The sequence below is a fragment of the Marmota marmota genome, unplaced genomic scaffold (assembly GCF_001458135.2).
Source record: "Marmota marmota marmota unplaced genomic scaffold, marMar, whole genome shotgun sequence".
Lineage (NCBI taxonomy): Eukaryota > Metazoa > Chordata > Mammalia > Rodentia > Sciuridae > Marmota > Marmota marmota.
Window position 1 is genome coordinate 37,017,133 of NW_026000016.1, and position 22,209 is coordinate 37,039,341.

Here is a 22,209-nt window from a genome sequence, read left to right on the forward strand (position 1 = left end):
TTTATGCTCCTGATTATCATAGTAAACCAGGCTAAAAGCTTCTAGCAATACATATGCCAGTGCCTGAATGCTATATTGCTTTGAATTTCCTCTACCAGATTAATTAGTCCATTACCTCTAAATTTAGCCTCACAGAAAGTCATAGGACATGGGTGAAATGTGGACAGCTTCTTTGACAGAATATAACATGAATGGCCTCTAGTCTATCTAATTCCCAATGAGTCTATTCTTATCTGAAACCTCATGAGCACAGTCATTACTGTCTGCATTCCTATGGACATTCTGGTCTTCTGATTTTCCACCAGGATCACCCATTAAACTTTGCTTATAGTATTCTAAGGCTTCTCCAGCAGGCATCTCCAAACTTTCCCAAACTCCTCTCACAAGCCAGTTCTAAAGGTGTAAACCACATGGTAAAGTTAGTCACAGCAATGGCCCCATTCCCAGTACCAATTTATGTTAGTCATTTTTTTGTTGCAGTGACCATTTAAAATACCTAACAAAATCAATTTAGAGGAAGAAAAGTTTATTTTGGGTTCATGGTGTCAGAGTTTCAGTCCATGGTCGACCAACTTCATTGGTCTGGGTTTGAGGTGAGGCAGTATATTATGGCAGAAGGACATGGTGGAGGAAAGCTGTGTAGCTCATGGCAGCCAGGAAGGAGAGAGAGGGGGGTGGGCGGAGAGAGAAAGAAGGAGGAGGAGGAGAAAAGAGAAGGAGAGAAAAGAGCCAGGGACAAAATATAAACCACAAGCGTGCAGTGACTTTCTTTCTCCAGCAACACCTCACCTACTAATAGTTACCACTTAGTAATCTATTCAGATTATTAATCTATCAGATGGTTTCATCCACCAATTAGGTCACAGGTCTCATAATCTAATCATTTCACCTCTGAACATTTTGAAAGTTCCTGCATTGTCTAACATGATCTTTCTTTCTTTTCTTTTTTTTTTGGTGGGAGGGTACAACTTTTATCCAAGTCATAACAAGTATATATATTCAGAAATAGAATTTCTGGATTATATGGTAATTTTATTTTAATTATTGAGGAAGTGCTGTACTGCTTTTCATAGCAGCTTCACTATTTTATATTCCCATTAGCAGTAAACAAATTTTCCAAATTCTCTACATTCTTGACAATTCTTTTGTCTTATCTGAAACCTCATGAGCACATGAGGTTTTCCTTTCCCTTTTCCTTTCCTCTTCATTGTTTCCTTCCTTTATTTATTTATTTATTTTTGCAGTACTGAGCATTGAATATAGGGATATTTTACCTGTGAGCCACATCCCCAGCCCTTTTTATTTATTTATTTTTTATTTTGAGAGAGGGTCTTGCTAAGTTGCTGAGGGTCTTACCAAGTTGTTGAGGCTGACCTTGAACTTGTGATCTCCCTGCTGCTTCCTGAGTTGCTGAGAGTATAGCTGTATGCTACTAAGCCCAGATCCTTATTTTTTGATAGCAGCCATTCTATGGGTGGGAGTCAAATTAGAATGTAATGCAATCCACTATTGTCATGTATGTAAGAACTAATAATAAAAAAAGATATGGGAGTCAAATTCTCATTGTAGTTTTGATTTACATTTTCTTTATGATTAGAGATGTTGAAGCATCTTTTCAAGTGGGCATTTGTAAATCTTGGGAGAAATGTCTATTTAAGAAGCCCTTTGCCCATTTTTAAATTAGGTTTCTCACTTTTTTGTTGTCAAGTAGAGTAGTACTTTGAGACTATGTAAATATGTTGTTTCTTATTAAACTTTTACCACTTGTTTTAGTTCCCATCAATCCAATCCGTCCTTTAGACAAATATACATATTTTTTCTTTTTAACCATTATTACTGTGATGGTTGCTAATTGGTGATTTTACAATTTTGTTATTCCTTCTATATTTGTCATTTGACTTTCCACTATATGGAAAAGATTTCTCCTCTCTCCACTTATTTATACCATTATGAACTTTTTATTTTCCCATCATATATAATGAACTATCATCTATCATTGTTATTATTGTTTTAATACTCTAGTGGTTCCATATTTGGCTACTGGGATCCTACTGGTCTCTGTGTCCCAGTAATACATACCTATTATTCTTTGAGCAGATCTTTGTTTACTGGCAAAGCAAGATTTTTAGGCTCCTCTATACCTTTCCTTTCCCTGGAGTAATCTTTGCAAGAAGATTTGGTTTCTTTTATTGGAGAATGATATTTAGAAAATAAAATCTGGGAGCTAAGTATGTTCCCAGGTATCAGTGGACATAATGAGGGGAATATATGCATGAATATATGGTTACATGCATCTGTATTTCCATATTTGTCCATGTATATTAAACCAGTTCATACTCACACCACCAATTCTAGTACAATACCACAGGGTTCATTTTCTCCCTTTTCATATTTGTAACACCAACAGTGAATCTAGCTTCCCTTATCCTCAATATGTATTACTTGTTTGATTAATGTCCCCTGTAAGTGATCATTTTTCAGTAGTCATCTTCCCTCCTCATCCCACCTGGGTTCTTCAAGACAATGTGAGGCTACCTGTTTACCCTCTTCACATAATGAAGAATGGTCCCATCCCAAAGTCCAATAGTGTCCCCATCAAGAAGCCCTGACATGAAAATCTAGAAATAGAAGGAAAATAAGAAATTATGATATTTGCCAGCAAATAGATGGATCTGGAGACTATCATGCTGAGTGAATTGAGCTGGTCCCAAAAAACCAAAGGTTGAATGTTTTCTCTGATAGGTGGAAGCTAACCTACAATAACGAGGGTGGTGAAGGAAAGAATGGAAGTGCAGAAGATTAGACAATAGAGGGAAGGGAGAGGGGATAGCAAAGGAAAGAGAGTGGAATCAATCTGACATAGTTTTCCCATACATTATATGAAAACAACACAGTGAATCTCACCACCATGTACATCATAAGAATGGGACTCTAACTAGAATAAAATATATTCCATGCTTGTATAATTATATCAAAATGGAGTCTGCTGACATATATAACTAAAAAGAATCAATTAAAAAGTAAATTAGTTATTCAGTTAAAAAAAGAAGGGGAAATATGGCTATGTATCATTATCATAGTTTGAGAAAAGACATAAAATTAGAAATTTAAGTAATAGTAAGCCAATTTACCATCTACTCATTCAGGAAGAATGTGTTGTTTGCCAAATTTATTAGCACTGGAAATCAGAGATGAATGAATAAAGGGCCTGCATTTAAGGATTGAAGAGGCAAGCCACTGTGGTTGAAATGCTGGATTTCATTAGCTTTAAGGGGCAAGCAGTTGTAAGACACATAATTATTTGGTATACCAAGGAACAAAAAGACTACTAATAGAACATAACATGATTCTTATCCCTTAGAATTTTATTCTATACCCATTGGAAAAGTTCCTATAGACATATATACATATTTTTTCTTTTTAACCATGTATCATCCCACACATTCAAACAATACTTTTCAAACCAAAGCTATTCCCCCCATGCAATATTACCCTTTAGTATGAAGTATTTCTTGAAAGAGTGTTTTCCAAGTAACTGATACCTATTTGCAACTTTTGATAGTTGCATGTTTTTGATCTTTTAAGAAAGTATTATTGACAAATAGTAATGTCTTAATATTCATTAAATTCATTATATTTGATGTAATTAATACTTTGGATTTTTTGAACATCAATTCCAAAGGACTTGGGAATCTCTTTTTTCCTTTAGTTGTATCGCTGTGTGAATGTTTTCATACTCTCAGTAATAAAATAAAACAGAGGTTCATCTCTTTGTATTTTCCTTTGTTAGTTCTCATAAAGACCTTGGAATGAAATTTCAGTCATTTCTATATAAACAATATTTGCTTCATTAATGTCAAATTTATACCAGGCTCTTCTGAATCTATGCATTTCTTGTATGCAGTTGCTATTCACTTTGAGACTGAATCCTGGTGCAATTTTTAAAGAAATTACACTAGGTAGGTGTGTCTAACAACAACCACATAGTGCAACTCAATTGAAATATGACAGTATGAAGAGCAATGGCTATGTTTGCATGTATAGGTAATGACAACTATTCTACAACCACTGCTTAGCTGATAGTGAAGGTAAGATGCAATCTTTTTCAGATGCATCTCTTTCAGTGTTGTTAAATGTTAATAAATGTGCATTTTGAAATCAGTGAAACATGTCACAACCATAAACTTTCCTTGCTCTGATTCCACACTCACCAAGCAATGTTACAATGATAAACTTGGATTCTTTGGTTTCCTGATGTACTAGGCATTTGGAAGGCCTAGCAGAAGCAATATTTAGGGAAGGATATGCAAGTGATTTAGAGAGGTATCCTCTTAGTCATTTAACAGTCTATCTTCCTTCTGGTCTAAGACTGCCCTCCCTGTGGCCTTAACTGATGAGACCTGTTTCAATGACTATACCTCTCTAGGCTGCTCATTATGAATGGCTGGGAGGGAATGACTATTTTCTAATTAGCTAAACCAGTTAGATAGTCTTTCTTTGGGGGAATACTGAAGTTGAGAGACTGAAAGATCAAGCTAGTTGGCAATGTAGCAGAAATCAAAGGTGCATTGACAGTTGTTACACTGGGAAGGGGATTGGGGCATCCAGGTTGAACTTGCACCAAATGAAGCAGAGGCTAGTACAGAGAAAAGAAAGAGGAGCAGGCATTTTGAGAGAAACAGGTATAATGATGACACTCCTGGGAGATCCTTGGGTGGTATCATTTCTTGGAGGCTAGTCAACTGCAATTTTTCGTAAGTCCAGCCATCTCTCTTGGACTGAGACAGATGTGTGCCCCATGTGGACCAGTGAACTGGCAACTTTCAAAATTCTTTAAATGCTGTTCAACATTTATTTATATAAAGAGTAGAGGGAAAGGCCAATTTACTGATTCTAGAGATAAAGGATTTATTTTACACATTTATTATAAGGGAGTTCTTGAAATAGACATCTTCATGGAAAAATATTAAATATAAAACTCACAAAGTAAAACCAACAAAGTTATTAGTTTTTGACTTTCAGTTGACCGTGATGGCTGATTTTAGGCATGTGTTAGGTGGCTGTCTTAGGCATCATTATCTGTGTTTATAAGTTCATAGAGCCACTGAAAAAATTCTACAATAAATTCTACATCTGTGACTATAGTGATGATTATTCTTGATAGACCCTTAGCATTACCTTTGCTTGGCAAAATGATAGACATGGTTTTAAGGCTCTTTGTACATATTGCCAAGTTGCTTAAGACCAAATAAAAAAATAAAAGACTGGCCTTTGAAAAATCAATAGTGAAAATGAATTAACATGATTAAAAAGGGCTGGGGTTGTAGCTCAGTGATAGAGCTCTTGCTTAGCATATGTGAAACACTGAGTTCTATTACTTGCACTGCCCAAAAAAAAAAAAAAAAGTGAATAAAGGACCATACCCTTTCTTGTTAGTAGTATATGACAGGGCCCATCTCACATCTACTGTGCAGCATTAACAAAGTTTTCAACAATTGATAATTTTGTAGGCAAACCAAAGAGCCAAACAATAGTAACAGCCACAAAACACTAAATAGCAACAACCTTACACTGCACTGGTCTTTAGTGGTTATAATTTGAATTTATAAGTTTACTCCAAGATGGGACACATCTCTGTCCTCCGGGAGGAAGTCACCTATCCTGATAACAGAAATATTTTGTTTTTGGTTACCATCATAGAACCCTATTTTTCTTTTTAAAATTTTGTTCTAATCAATTTGGTACCACGTTAACTGTACAATATGCAGTTCAGAAGTGTACAATGAAAAGATTCTTTTCATTTCTTTTAATACTCTTGGGCTCATATTAGATATAGTATTCTGTAAATTGCTTTCCATTTAAACATACAATTTTTTGTGGTCACATATATAGCATTTGGATAATATTTCATTACGATTTGGGAGTCTGTTCCAAGAGGTGGGTATTTAGGTTGCTTGCAGCTTTTTTTATGACTATAAAGAATACAATAACAAAATGGCTCACGTTGTAATCTGAGCTCCAGGACAGGCACCTTAGCTTTTTTCATTCATTGCCATAGCCCTGGCAACTGGCAGAGTGCCTAGCTCAGAGTGGGCCCTCACTAAATATTTAAATTTGGTTTTTACTTTGTTAATTTCATATTTAGCTGAACTTCATGCCTTTTTCAAAGTCTGTAAAAGAAGCTGCAAATGAAATTGATTTACTTGTATTTGTTAGAAAAATTTTGCTACCATTTCAATGGTCAAGGTCATGGAAAAATAGTTCCCAGGATAAAATATATAAGTAGCGTATTAACACATGAAAGTGAAATTGGTTCATGAGTTCCAAGACTTTAATTAAATGTCTGTAACAGGGGTCCCTTTCATATAATAGGGGTCTACTTCATGCTTTTAATATAGAACTTACTGTTCAACTACTGGTGGCTTATTTTAAAACTGATATATATATATATATATATATATATATATATTTTTTTTTTTCCTCCTTCTTCTCCTTCTTCCCCTTGTCAACCATGAGGGAAACAAGAATAACATTTCTCTTGTCCTAAGCCAAGTTATCTGCCCTTCCACTCACTATCCACAAAAATAAAGAAATTTCAGATCTAGGAACTAAAAATACAGCTTTTTCAAGAACATGTTAAACATTAATTAGATACACTGATAATGAAACCTGGAAAAGAGCCTCTCTATTGACCTTTTTAAAGCCCTCTGTTCTCCCTGGCAGTTAGAATGGCAGCTCTGTGACTTGAGTCTTTGCCTTTCTCCTTTGCTAGCAGATACTTACAAGTTTTCTATGTCTCTCAAAACTTCATTACTGGATCAGAATCAGGGACATGGACAAAAGTGTCAATCCAGGTGGGACATGAAAGTGGCCCCAACTCAGACTTCTTGGGAAGGTGTGGTGCTCTAAGTGTGAGCTTGTTGAGAGCCCACCACTGGAGAATTGGGAGATGGGAGTTAGACAGGAGGAGCTCTTCCCATAAGTAAAGGGAGGGACTGAGGGACTGTCCCAACAGCTGCTGAAGCTCCTTTTGCTTCAAGAAACTCCTGTGTTTTCTCCCTGAGCTGATATGGTTCGCTATACCATTTGTTCTACTTTGAGAGAAAGGAAACCATGTAATAAAGCAGTGACACCTCAGCCATCTGGTAAGCTCTCCTGGTGTGTGTACTGAGAACTTTGATTCCACACATCTTGTTCCCTTTCTTGGGAATGTTTGGTCCTTCTTCTTGGGGACATCTGTGGGATTGCTGGTGTAGGGATCACAGTTAAGTGGGTGTAGGGAACTTAGGGCCTTCCCCCAATCTAGTCTGTTTTAAAGCTTTCCAACCTACTGGCCTTGGATTTGTAGGAATTCCCTATGTGTCTGTGTGTTTTTGTTGTATCTGTTACTGATCCTTTTAAGACACAGGTAATACTAAGTCAATTCCTGCCAGTGGTCTCTTGGGAAAGGTCTTGACTTAATGGAGCTATAAGTCTCTAACTAAGAAAAAGATGGTATTTTACTGTAACATAGTTGGGCCAATGCATGTTTTGGAAGGCAAAGAAAGGTGACCACTGAATGGTATTCTGAATTATTATACAATCTATCAGTTGGAGTTGGTCTGCCAGAGGTCAGATACATGAAGGAAATTTTATGTGTGCAGGCATTTATGCAGTTATATGATAAGTTTGAACAGCCAGGAAGTAAAGGTACAAAAAAGGCTCAGCCAACCTCTGTCTCTGGTCCACCCCTAAGCAACCACAGGTTGTCTCCACGGCAAGTTGAGGATCTGTAGGTCCCTGGATGGAGGAAAATCATGGTGAACTGTCTGAGTTGTGGGGAAATGTTTGGTGAGTAAGGCAGACTCTCTTCTGCCATGGAGGACCTGCCCACTGAAGAGAATGCAGTGGCAGTGAGTACCCTGCTGTAGGCCCTGAGAGATTATGACCCAGGTATGGGAATGGTCTTCCTTTTTAAGACTCAATGGTATACCCTTCATTTTGCTGGTGAAACACCCATCATAGGGCAGGGAGATTCCTGCTTTGACAATGCCCATTGGCATAAATACACAGGGGGATCAGCATAATAAGCAATTGAGCAAGAGAAAAAAAGCAAACAAACCTACACAGTTGGTTCTGATTCCAGAACCCATGGCTAAAACATAAAACTCTGTGGCTCCAGGGCAAAAGGCATGGCGAAAAGTGTGAGTCAAACAGCCTAGGGCCCTGCTTCAGCTGTACTAGAGCAGCAGGGGCATGGCTGCCTAGAAACAAGGAGGAAGTCCCCAGGTAGGAACCCAGCTCTGGCCTTTGCTTCTATAACCTGGAGTCCCCTTAGCCATAGCCATGGCACCAGGCCATAGCAGGAGATGGGGAAAGCCTCCTGTATACTCTTGAACTCTCTGCTCTACCATCTCACACCATCTGGATGGCTGCACTTTCCCTCCTACCATCAGGAGACACATCTGGGTCAAACATTGCATACTGCCTGCCAGGCTGAGCAAATGCCCCAGTTCCTGGGTATACAGGCACCTGCCTTTTGACCTTGATTGTTTCTGCAGAGAGAGACCCCTGAAAATTTCTGTATGGTTAATATGACCTTCATTGGACAGAATGTCCTAGACATAAGGAAGGTGCTTCAACAGCAGGAGGAAGGGGCAGTTAACATGAACCCATCACAGCTAGTTGATATTGCCTTTAAGATACATAATTCCCTGGGAGGAGTGAAAACTGAATACGATTGTCTAAGGCAACAAAGATCCCCAGGACCAGGTCACTCCTGTGTAAAACAAATGATCTCCTAAATATAAGGCTCAGATGACAAATGACAGGACAGAGGGCTTAAGGCCTTAATGGAGATTCCTATACCAATAGTCTTACAAGAGTCCTGGATATAATTGACATTGGGAACCCAATTGATTGACTTCTTGATCAATGCTGGCACAAGTTATTCTGTTTTAAATTCTAAATTAACCTGTTCAAGCAATAGCACCCTGGAAGTGACAGGAGTGATGAGTCAGACTCAGTGGTATCAATTGCTCCAACCCCTTGAAAGCAAACTGGCAGAACAAAGATTAAGACATAACTTTCTGCATATGCCAGATTGTCCAATTCCTCTCATGGAATGATATTTTTTATGTAAATTAAATGCACTGATAATCTTACCCTAAAATCAATGATTCCATTTGCAAGTGCCACTGGAAATGTGCCCTGATTCCAGATTTCCCTTGCCAACCAGGAAAAGGAAACTGAGTCCACTCCAGTGGAGGTCTGTGAGAAAGTGAATAAGGTCATTGGGCCAATGAGATCTAGGGAAAGGAGGTCAACACTACTCTGATTAAGATTTTATTCAAGGAGGAGTTAATCTGCCCCAGGAAGAAACCATGACCCTTTAGGAGAAAAAGGTGTTGACAGGAATCTATCCTAGTCTAGATGAATTTTTAGAACACAGATTGAATCAATTTTGCAAGATTCCCTACAACATTTCCATCTTTCCTCTTAAGAAACTTCACATTGATGAGCACTGATTTGTGCAAGTCTTGACAGCTATAAATAATATTGTCTGGTACATTCACCCCACGATATCAAATCCCTATACCTTGCTGATTGTGGTGCCAGGTAACTGTAACTGGTTCATAGTGCTGGACTCAAAAGATGTAGTCTTCTGCCTCCCACTGGAAAGGAAGTCCCAAATATCACTTGCTTTTAAGTGACAGGAATTCCAATACCAAAGTAACCCCCAGTATTGCTAAACTTTCCTACCTCAGGGATTTGAAAACTTTCCTTCTCTGTTTAACGAGAGGGTATAGCAAAAGACCGGCAAGGGTTATGGCTGGATCAAGGAATCCTTTTGCATTATGTGGATGACATGTTTATAGCCAGCCCCAAATATGAATATTACCCTTCAAAAACACTATTAATTGTACTGAACTACCTTACCTCATGTGGACATAAGGTGTCCACTAAAAAGTCTCAGATTTATAAACAAGAAGTCACTTATCTGAGATCCAGATTAGCCAAGGAACTCAAAGTTTAATGTCATTTAGAAAAAGGCTATCTTGAGTCTTAGAGAGCCCAAGAACCATTAATGGGAATGGCAACACTCTGCCATATTTGGATCTCTAATTTTAGACTAATAGCTAAACCCTTGTATGAGGACTCAATAGGAACGGAAATGGAGTCTTTGCTTTGGACCCCAGAATTCCAAGTTTCCTTTGAAAAGTTAAAACAGAGCCTCATAACAGCTCTTGCTCTAGGCCGACATACCAAGGGAGCTCGTGTGCAGGAGAAACAAAGTACATGCTTGGAGTTTCTTACAGGCTATGGGGGACATATGGCAACCAGCAGCCTATTTTTTTTCCAAACAGCTTGGCCATGCAAAAAAAAAGAAGAATGAATCCCCTTGCCTTCAGACGGCTGCTACTTGCGATTTACTATGAGAGGCTGAGAAGTTCACCCTAGACCATACATTGCTGTTTGCTCTTCACCTAGTCCTGGTCGTATTAGAATAGAAGGGTGGCTACTGTCTGACTGCTGAATGGGGAGATAACAGGCAACCCAATGTCCTCAAAACCATGTCCATATTAAATCCAGCAACCCTGTTGCCTGCAGATGATAATGGGCCAATACAACATGACTGCTCAGAGATCTTGGAGACTATTTATTCCAGCAGGTTGAATTTGTTTGATCAGACTATCAGAGTTGGACTGGGCCCTCTTCACTCATGGGAGCAGTTTCATGCACAATGGCCACAAGATAGCTGGATATGCCATGGTTAGAGAGAACAGGTACTGGAAGCCAAGCCTTCACTGCTGGGAATGTCAGCCCAGAAAGCTGAGCTAATTTTTCTGACCAGAGCTTTCAGACTGCCCAAAAGAAAGAAGGCAAACATTTACAATGATTCAAAATATGCATCCACGATACTATATGCACATGGAGCTATCTCAAAAGAAAGAGGGCTCCTAACTTCTGAAAACAAGGACATTAATTGTGCCCTAAAAATATTGGCATTAATATAAACTGTGGTCAAACCAAAGTAGCTAGCAACCATGCACTGTCCCAATCATTAAAAATGAACACTTACATGGCCAGGAAAAATCAGGCCACTGATAGGGTAGCCAAAAGGGCCATGAAGAGTAAGAGTCCTTTGTCAGGGCCCTAATACTTCATCTTAAATTAGACCAATACAAATCTCTTTATACTGAAGAGGATGAGAAATGGACCAAAGTGGAGTTTTGACTTCTGGGATAACACTGCCAAGTGGAGATGAAATTCCCCTGATCATCCTCCTGCCTGAAGCACTGATCTGACCTTATAGGAGAGATGGGAGGGATCCCTTGGTAAATTTCATCAAGGTCCACTTGCAAGGGCCACATCTCCAATAGACTACTCAGCAGGTGACTCAGTTGTGTATTATGTGCCCCAAACAATCTGAAGACTGAAAGGAACACAATATACAGAACTATAATCTTTTGATGCTTGGCAAATAGATTTTACCTAAATGCCCTGCACCATAAGAAACTTCAGATAGTGGCTTATACTGTAGATATCATTTCAGGATGGGTTGAATTTTATTCCAGCAGGACAGAAAAAGCTTTGGAAATAATTAAAGTCCTCTTGAAGGAGCTGATCCTAAGATATAGGCTTCTCTCCTTAATGCAAAGTGCTAATGGACTGTCTTTCATTGCAAAAGTGACCCACCAAATGAGCAAAACAGTAGTTATACAATGGAAATTATGCATATCCTGGAGACCCCAATCTATAGGGAAAATGGAAAAGATGAATCCCACCTTAAAGAAAATGGTGGCTAAATTCTGCCAAGAAACCCACCTGCAGTTGGATAAGGTGTTGTCTACTACTGTCCTCCAGTTATGGGTAACCCCAGAAATAGGCTTAAATGGAACCCTTATAAAATATTATATGGGGAGACCCTTCCTGGTACCTCAGGAGATAGCAGAAAATGGCTATAACTGAAAAAAGTAGATTAAAATGGTATGTACAGCAACTCAGTCAAAATTAACTGTAGTACATGCGTATGTTTCTTCTAGGGACCACCAAATTTGGAATCACCTCTTTATTCCTTCCAGTAAAATTCCATAAAGCAAAATGACAACAACAGGTAAAAACCTTCAGTTCTAGAGACCCCATTTGTTGTCCATTCTCAGCAGAAAGCAGCTTGGAGATGTCTTTGCCCATTAAGGTAGAAATTGATAGTGGGTAAAATGTAACAGGGGTCCCTTTCATGTAACAGGGGTCAACTTCATGCTGTGAATATAAACCTTGCTGCTCAACTACTGGTGGCTTATTTTAAAACTGACCTTTCCCCTCTTCCTCTACTCCTTCTTCCCATCTTCAACTATGGAGGAAATAAGATTAACATTTCTTCTGTCCTCAGCAGAGTTATCTGCCCCTCCCACTCCCTGTCCATAAGAATAAAGAAACTCAGGACATGAGAATTGGAATGATAGCTCTTTCAAGAATATAAGTTAAACATCAATTAGATATACTGATAATGACACTTGGAAAACAGCCCTTATATTGCCCTCTTTAAAGCCCTCTGTTCTCTCTGGCAGTTAGAATGGCAGCTCTGTGACTTGAGACCTTTGCCTTTCTTTCTCCTTTACTAGCAGAGCAATACAACTTCTTTGTATTTTTTTCAAAACCTTGTCCTCCTTATTGGAACAGCATTAGGGATGAGGACCAAGCTTTTGGTATCATGTCTACCACATGCTAGGCGCTGTTGTAGGCATTGAGGATATAAATGGTAAACAAAAACAGCATTTTATTGCTGTCAAGGGGACAGGACCCTTGTTCCACCTCACAAGGAAACATAGAAGTTCAAATTAGAGCTACTAAACATGTTTTTTTTTTTTTCCCTGCAAAATTGTCAATTCTGAAAACTTTGTTAACTCCGCAAAGTAGGTGGGAGATGAAGACTCATTTGGAATGGGAAAGGGAAACCATTCTTAAATTAATTTTAATTAATTTTTACTTTTGTATATTTTGAAAAAGTCTAGTTCTTTATTTTTCTTTCTTCCTTTCTTTTATCTTTTATTTATTTATTTAGAGATAGGATCTTACCATGTTTTTTTGTTGCCAAGCTGGTTTTGAATTCCTGTGCTCAATGATCCTCCTACTTTCGCCTCCTGAATAGCTGGAATTGTAGGTGCATGCCACCATACCTGGCTCTTATTTGTCATTTTTTATTTGGTGATATGTACCAATAACGTTGAAAATGTTCCCATCATTTTACTCAGTCTAGTCCTAAGAATCTGTCAAGGAAATAATCATCAACTTAGTCATAGATTCAGATATAAAAACATTTGTTGTGGGAGTTTTGCAATGTGAAAACATTGAGAGAAACCTAAATGTGGTAACTAATGAGAAAATGGGAAAATAATTAATTTGCTATAGCTATATATTTATATATAATATAATTTATATATGATCTATTATATTTATATATATTATAATATTTATATGTGATTTACTATAGCTATATATTTATATGTTTGGGAGGAAATTCTGAAAATACTGGCATGATTATATGTAGACTACAGGACCATGAATAATTTCTATTTCCAGTTTTATATTATTTTTTTGTTTTCCAATTTTTCATTCTGTGTATGTATGTATATGAAACTTTTATGTCATAGAAACATCTTTTTTTGTGGGGGGGTACTGGAGATTGAACTCAGGGGCACTTGACCACTAAGCCACATTCCCAGCCCTATTTTGCATTTTATTTAGAGACATGATCTCACTGAGTTGTTTAGCACCTTGCTTTTGCTGAGGCTGGCTTTGAACTCGAGATCCTCCTGCCTCAGCCTCCCAAGCTATTGGGATTACAGGTGTGCGCCACTGCACCTGGCTCATAGAAACATCTTTAAAAGTTGTTGGAGAATGGCTCTTTCCATTGCTTTTGCCTTCTACTTATAATCTTTTATGAGAAATATATTTCAGAAATTATTTGCTTCTTTCTTTTGAATATAATCTTATCTATACAGTATACTGATCTTTTTTTCTTTTTGTTAAGAAATTTGAGAGCTAAATTTGAAACTTAAATATAGCATCTGTGTTGAGTCTAATTTGAGTTCATTTATGTTCTTCTTTCCTTAAGACTTGGTTTTCTATTTATATATTTCTAAATAAAATGTATTTGTTATGGGCCTATTCAAACCCCTAGTGATGAAACATAAAGACATGACTAATGATAGAAATTTGATATTTTCATCTAGAATTACACATGAATGAAACCTGTGGTCTAGCCGTTAAGTATCCTTGACTACTTAAGCTCTACCCCAGCTTTTTAAGGGAACTTGAAGCAATAATTGTCATGGATCACATTATATTGTTTTCAACCTGTGCTAAATTGTTGCTGTCTTCTTCGGAAAGTGTCACGTCCCCTAATATCACCTGATTTCAAATCTTCTCCATTCCCCTTTTCTTTTTCTTTTTGGTACTGGGGATTGAACCCAGGGATGCTCCACCACTAAGCTACATCCTCAGCTCTTTATTTTGAGACAAGGTCTCACTAAATTGCCCAGGCTAGCCTTGAATTTGTGATCCTCCTGCCTCAGCCTCTGGAGTCACTGGACTTACAGGCATATGCCACTGTGCTTGACTTCCATCTCCTTCTTTTTAAGCAGATACAACATAGAACTTTTAGATAAATACAGCAAGTTCTGTCTTGATTCCTCAGGTTTTGCCCAAATAAAATCTCTTAAATCTAGACAACAATGACTCCTGGAATTTTTATGCCCATGTTGATGATCTCTTTGGCATTCTTTCAGGTCCTCTTGGTGACACATCTATATACACACAAATCTCTCCTCTGTTATATCTCTATGGCTGTCCCACATGCATAAAACACTTCCACTCATCTTGAAAACAGTGTTCCCTGAAAATTACTTCTGAGGTAACTGGATTTAAGGATAAAGATGCATATTTTCTTACTGTCATGTGTAACTAATTAAAACAAATTTTTAAAAATGCATATTTTCTTTAAATAATTAGTACAGATTTAAGGAGGGATAGATGACTGCTTTCCACTCCAGTTCCACGGCCTTTCACATCTTTTCACCACCTCCACCATACCCCAAGGCACTTCCATACATTGAGGAACTGGCCCGTGTTTCAGGATGGGGTGGGTGCCAGAGCTGTAGATGAGATTAACATCTGTATATTCCTGTCTTTATATAAAACAACATCATGACTAGTCCAAATCCTGTTAGTTGATATGTGTATTTGAGAAACATGTTTTTTTTTTTTTTCTCTTTCTAATGTCAAATTCTTGAAATAGGTTTAGACCACACAGGCAGCTCTCAACTGACAAATAGATTAAGGTCCAACAAGTGACTTCATTCCTTGGTTTTTAGTCTTGCCACTAAAGCATTGTCTTCTGAGGTATTTGCCCCTGACTAGTATATTGAAATACTGTACGTTTACATTTAAAAAACAGTATGAAACAATGATGCCAAAGAGCAAACCAGAAAAGGAATGCATTTGAATAAAACTCTATATATTTATTTAAACTATATATTCATATAATTAATTAATTTAACCAAACAGTACATTTAATTAATTTATGAATATATCCATTAGTATATTGATAAATAAATATGCATAAATTAAAAATGTATTCATACCTTAAATATATATACATATATAATATTATTAATACACATATAATACATATATGATAATATATACACATAAAATAATATATTATTAATACACATATATATGTATATATATTTAAAAGTTGATCTTTTGAAAGATTTGGAGTTAATAGGTAACTGTAGGTTACTGAGACTGTTATACAGCTTCCAAAGAGGTTCTTTATTCCTTTCAGAATATTTTTATTCTGGAGATTTAAGAAACCCAGTTCTTTATTATGTCTAGTTTCACTTCAAAATATGCCTTTCATTTTCCTTGATACAGAAGAGCCATTATCCCTACACTTATGCTTGCCCAAGTATGTTTAGCATTTGTGTTATTGCTGTTAGTAGAATTGGGACCACAGGAGAAATTTTGAAAAAGAGAGAGAAATAGAGAGGAAGTAGAATTTCCAAAGGCAACTTATCAAAATGTAATAAAGACAAAAAAGCAATGTTTAAATGACTCTGATGAGTCCTGAAAAAGTTTTCATGTGAGGGGTGAGTTAAATAAATTTTGAGAGGAGAAAGGAACAGAGGGATGGTGGGGTTTGCCCGTGATTGTCTGGGGGCGCAAAGAGGCGGTGTGGAGAGGCAGCATTAGGTGCTCTGTTCCAGCAGCCAATGTGTAACTGATAGGATGCACCACTGTTAATGGGGTTCAGAAAGCCAAGGGGCTCAAAAATGGAATCAGCTTCACCTTCTAGAATTAAACCCAAGACAACCCATTTTGATTAATGGCAGATAAACTTTTGCCAGACGTTTTCAAATGTTCTCTGCCCGATTCAGGGAATTTCTTTAAAAGTCAAGTTCAAGTATTATTTCTATTGCAGTTTTTTAAACAAATACTAACTGGAATTCTCTTTCTATTCTTTGCCCTGCTGCTTCTTCACACTCCCTGTAGCCCCTGCCTGATGGAAGGGGTTTTGTTTTTGTGATGGACCTTGAATGTGAGAGATAGAGTGGGTGTGCATGTGTGTGTGTGTGTGCACAAGCATGTTTTTGTATGTGGTACATGTGTTGGGTGGCCTGAAGGGCATGTTTTCCTCTACACTTATGTGTTTCTTGGCATGAGTGATGCAGAGAGATCATTAGTTAATCAATGCCTTATATGAGCAATATCAATGCCTTTTATAGAAGTAGAACCTATGAATTTTACCTGGACACATGAATAAAGACCACAATTGCAGGCAGCTATGGCAGAGGAGAAGAATACAACTTTCAGGTGGTATCCTTCTTTTTTCATATTTTTCTAGCTAGAATTCAAATATAACAGCAGACCATCTTAAACATGCGGATGAAATGATACCATAGGGATGGTGATTCTGAGACAGAAGTGTTCTTATACAGGTTCATGGAATGACACTACCATATCAGCCTTGGACTGCCTAACCTAGGCTTTTTCCTGGGAGGAAAAAAAATTAGATTTGCCTAGGGCATTATAAAATGGATATTTGTTAAAGTAGCTAAACTTATGTCCAAACTAGCACCTGGTGGAAGGAGGGGAGACTAATAAATGTAACTTGATGTTACATATACAAGAGAGTTGATCAGTAGGTACCAAACAAAGGTGTTGCATTAGGATGAATGAATGTATACCATAGATTGCCAGAAGCATCAATATTGTCTGTTAATGCTAAAGAAGTAGCTGAGCCTTTAAGTAATATATTAAAAGTACAATACTTCCATCTAATGCAATACCTGGAAATGTATTGGGAATAAAAATGATTGCTTGTCACTGTAATTCAATAACAATGGGTTCCCCAGAGGAAAGATTAAAACTCCATCCCAATACTTTAATTTTCTGTGGTACTAGGGGTTGAACCAAGGACACTTTACCACCAAACAACATCCCCAGCTCTTTTCACTTTCTATTTTGAGACAAGGTCTCTCTATGTTGCCCAGCCAGCCTCCAATTTGCAATCTTCGAGCCTCAGCCTCCCGAGTTGATGGGATTACAGGGATGTGCTACCATGACCCACTTCCATCTCAATACTTTCAGTGGCCTTAAGACCAAATTGATGCTTAGTATCTTATGTTTGTGGAGTTCAGACTTTAAGGGGATGTATTAATGAATATGTTTACTGACTGTTTATAAGAATAAATCATGGAACACAGAATATTAATATTCTTCAGTTAGGGAGAAAAAGCAATGTGTCTGTACTTTGTAAGTTCACAGATGTGCTTCATAACAAAAAGGCAGAACTCTTGGCTATAGTAATCCAACTAAATTTTTACCCTCAGAATCCATGGCAATTACCAAGTGTCATTCTGTAGGTGTAGAAGATATGTGGAAACAGAGGTTATCAGAATTTCATCATGCCCTTGGGCTTCTACAGTAATTCATATATTCCTTCCCAGCACATTTAGATAGTGCGTACATTATAAAATTTAAATTCTCCAACCAAAGATGAAACACATCCTTTGCCTAGAGTGAATGTATTGTTTAATCAACTGAAATCATTAAAGCCACCTACACCATAACTGATGTGAGGGTTTTGGCCAATGTCCCAGGATGCATTGGGGATGTGCCCAGCACCCTCCCACTCAGTATGCATCTGGAAACTCTCCCTTCCTTTCAGCCCAGAGAGAGTCTGTGACTGGGGAGGGGTGGGGAGTCTGTGTTGGCTGGGAAGCACAGGGATGCATATCAATCACTCTGTTTGGCGGGTAGCACAGACACACTGGCCCTTTATCCAATCACTATGCGGACTTTCCTGGGCCAGAAAGGAGAACTCTTTACAACATAGATGATGTTATTATTTTCAGTAAGAATGGACAATTGTGAAGTACTTAATAGTTTACAGAGTCTTCTAGGTCATTTGTTTTTATGTTGCCAGGAACTACATTTGATGGCTGGATTTGATCCTGGTGTTCAGACCTTCCAGCCACATCCCTCTGACTAATCAACAAAGGTGTGTAGAACTTCTCTCCTGGGTCCATGATGAAATGCACCTAGGAATCCCTCAGCCCAGAAACTCTGGCTTTTTACTGGTGATAACTTCTGATACTGTCACCCTCCAAAGCACCAAGGGTCTTTTCTTGATCCCAAAGAGATCTTTCTATTCATGAACATTTCTCTGTACATGTTTCCTCCCTACTTAGATAGTTGTTTAAATTGGACTTTTAATGTAACTAGTTGAGATTTTGGAGAATACCCCTAATATAGGCATGTCTGTTAATTATTTTGTAAGGAGTTGTTATTGTTGTTGTTGCTATTGTTCATTTCCTTTTGCCCTAGCTAATCTGCCTATTGTTTGTTGTGAAAGTATTTCACTTCTACCTTTGCATTGACTAATTGTACCAAGCTACAACTCTTGGTCATAGAGGAAGCAAAGTCTTTTTTATTCACTGTGACTAGATCTCTCCAATAGAGAGACCAGGACAGGCTGTACTTGCAGCAGTTTGTTGATTTTTATTTTTTTTTAATATTTATTTTTTAGAAGTAGTTGGACACAATATCCTTATTTTGTTTATTTATTTTTATTTTGTGGTGCTGAGGATTGAACCCAGGGCCTCGCACATGCTAGACGAGAGCTCTACCACTGAGCCACAATCCTAGCCCCGATCTTTCATTTTTAGATCACAAACCACCAGGCTTCATATGGGCTCTCTGACTGCATTTTCTGTTATTTTCAGGGATTTTATAACCTGCCTGTTTTGACCAATCCTCATATCTTAGGGCCCACCAGTTCTTAACAGCTTCGCTTTTATGCAGCTTGTATGCCTCTCGTTGAGTTTACATACTTACTATTTCTGCCTGTCCATACATATTTGTTAATGAGCTTTTTGCTTAATATCGCGGTAAGCATTTCAACTTCAAGTTTATAGTGTGTTACTTCTCTGCATGGAAAGTGATAAAATTCATGTTCATTACAACCTAGCACAATCCCTGGGTTTTTTTTTTTTTTTTTTTTGGCTCCTACCTTCCACACTGGTCCCTGTTCCACTCACCAGCCAATGAGGAGATGACGACAATGCTTCCATTGCTCTGCTTCAGCATGGGCAAGGCAGCCACACTCAGGACCACATAACTGAGGAAGTTGACCTCCATGGTTTTGCGCACAATATGGGTATCATTATGAAAAAAAACCAAAGGAGAGTTGGTGATGTGGTTGAGAATGAGCATGTCTAGTCCACCTGTAAGAGATGGCTGTGTTGAAAGAAACCATCTAGGGTAGATACTTTCCCTTTCCCTTTCAAAAGCTCTTTGGTGACCTCTAGGGCAAAGTCCAGAGGAAGAAAGAGGAGAAGCAGCCTCACCCATGAGTTCTCCTGCTTTGGTAACAAATTGTTCTGCAAAGGTCAGGTTTTCCATGGTTCCTGCAATGTAATGTGCTGAGGCTGCTCCAAGTTCTAGGCAGCGGGACACCACCTGCAGAGAGACAGCAGAAATGGCATTGGTCTTGGCTGTAGAATTTTGGATGCAATCTGAAGTAATTGGGGCTTAAATGAGAGGTTGTTTGCAGCCCTGTTTAGAAATGGGATGTGTGTGTGTGTGTGTGTGTGTGTTCCTAAATAGACTCATGATTATTGTCCTCCATCTGAAATAGCTTTTGGAACATGGTAGGACTTACACTATTAAATTGTCACTGTGATGGGGATTAATTTCATTACTTATGCTCATGGGGCTTGTGAATAGGTCTTTCTGAATGCACCGTAGCTAGGGATGCTGGTTTCTCTATCGGTGGCTTTAGGTTTGTGAGTGTTAGTACATCCTTGGGCTTGTGAATCTATGAGAGGGCATTGCCTGAGAGTCTGCATGAAGTATAAGGATATGTCTTCCTGAATAGATACTGGAATTTCAGTATCTAAATATATGTCTCTATATCTATGGTTTCATGGACACTTGTGTGTGAATAGGTGTGATTATGAGCATTTACACCTCAAGAATTTTACGGCTCATTGTACAGTGTGTGTGTGTGTGTGTGTGTGTGTGTGTGTGTGTGAGTGTGTATAGAAATGAATGCTTAAATGCATATTTTTATATTCCTATGGGTGTTTGAACCTGTATATGAGAGTACAAAATTGGAAGAAAGAGACAGAGAGGAAGAGAAAGAGAAAGAAGACATACTGGATTTTATATACATATATGAACATATAGAAGAACATATCCGGACATCTAAGAGTATTGTATGTGGGAAAAGAACCCTCACCTTCTGTAGACCTTCTTCTGACCTTGCTGTCACCGCCACATGGGCTCCCATCTTCGCCAGATGATAAGCCATTTCTCTTCCGATCCCTTTGCTGGCTCCTGTGACAATCACTTTCTTTCCTTGGAGCATCTCTGGAGAACCCCAAAAGGAGGTGAAGATCACATCTAACTTGGCAGTCACATTCTTTCTCCCTCTCAGGATATGAGCAGCCTCATTTCACATTCCAACATTAAAGGTGATGAGCCCAGATCAGTTTGTCTCTAACTCTGTAAATCACTGAAGGAATGGTTCCAGTTGTTCATAAACATGCTCTGAAGTGGGGTTTGGCATGGTTGTTCAAAACAGAGGCTGTCTGCTGTCATTCCTAAAAGCCTCCCTGTACAGAGATCATGAGGATAGGCCAGCAAGGTCATGATTCACGTAAAACACTGAAGTTCCAGACGTTACTGGGCTTATTTCACTCTGCTTTGTTGAAAGAAAATTTAAAAATCATCCAAACACATGTGTTCATAGAGATTCCTGGACTTTCTTTACTTCTACTTAGTCATCAACACCAGAGTCCTTTTTTGCTTCCCAATTAGCAGTCTGTCCATTGAGTCTTATTATCTGACTGAGTTGTGAATTTGGGTATTACCTTCTTTTTCTTTTTTGGTAGAAGGGTTGAAATTGCTTTCCATTAATGGTGCCAAGTAAAGCATGGTCTATTTGGCAAGCTTTTGGCTACATGACTGCTCGTCCTTGCATCCCTCCTGACTACAGCCTGTGGCTAGAGGACACAGAGATGTAATCCTACTTCGGGGTTCCTTCTTTTTCAACAACTTTGGGGATCAAGAACACATCTTGATCCTTAGGAATACACTAATACCCCTGTGTTTTCTAAACTATTCCTCCCAAATGAGACACATTGGTACTTACCTGGTCTGAATTCCTCGTTTGCAGAATAATAGTAGTAGGCCAAGGAGACCACCAGGATGGGGAGGAGATATTTTGTCATAAAAGCCATCAGATGAGGACCTGGCCCCCGGGAGCCCTGTAGGACACACAGAGAGAACCTACAGAGCTTTCTACAACGTCCTAGGCAGGCAGCAGCCTCTGAATTGTGACATCAGGGACGGGGGAGGCTGGAGTAGTCTCAGGCAGTGCTAGCCAATTTCCCTGTCAGAGCAGCGATTGGCTTTGGGTGGGATCCCATTCGTCCCTGGCAGCCTGCGTGGTGGATTTCATAATGGACAATGTTTACTCCATTTCATTGAGCAAGAGGAGACTTCCAGATGGCCAAGCTCATGACTATACAGGACTGGATTCCTGAGCATCCCTACCCCGAGCCCATCTTCCTCTTAACACTATTTACACCAGGGATCAATAGCCTTTCAAAAGTGGTTTGTCAAAGGCGGGGGTGGTTGGGGGGGGGCGGGGAG

General features: G+C 38.5%; 1 protein-coding gene across 2 annotated transcripts in view; it reads right to left on the reverse strand.

Moving 5' to 3' along the window:
- The window catches only part of Hsd11b1 (hydroxysteroid 11-beta dehydrogenase 1), a 42,890-nt gene extending 20,899 nt beyond the window's left edge, over window positions 1-21,991 (reverse strand). For both annotated transcript variants that reach the window (XM_015483697.2, XM_015483696.2), the window contains exons 1-4: window positions 21,707-21,991; window positions 20,792-20,922; window positions 19,899-20,010; window positions 19,590-19,775 (exon numbers count right to left, since the gene is read on the reverse strand). In XM_015483697.2, coding sequence (XP_015339183.1) covers window positions 19,590-19,775; window positions 19,899-20,010; window positions 20,792-20,922; window positions 21,707-21,794 — 517 coding nt within the window. In that variant the 5' untranslated portion in view covers window positions 21,795-21,991. The remainder of the gene's footprint in view (window positions 1-19,589; window positions 19,776-19,898; window positions 20,011-20,791; window positions 20,923-21,706) is intronic.
- Between the last annotated feature and the right edge of the window lie 218 nt (window positions 21,992-22,209).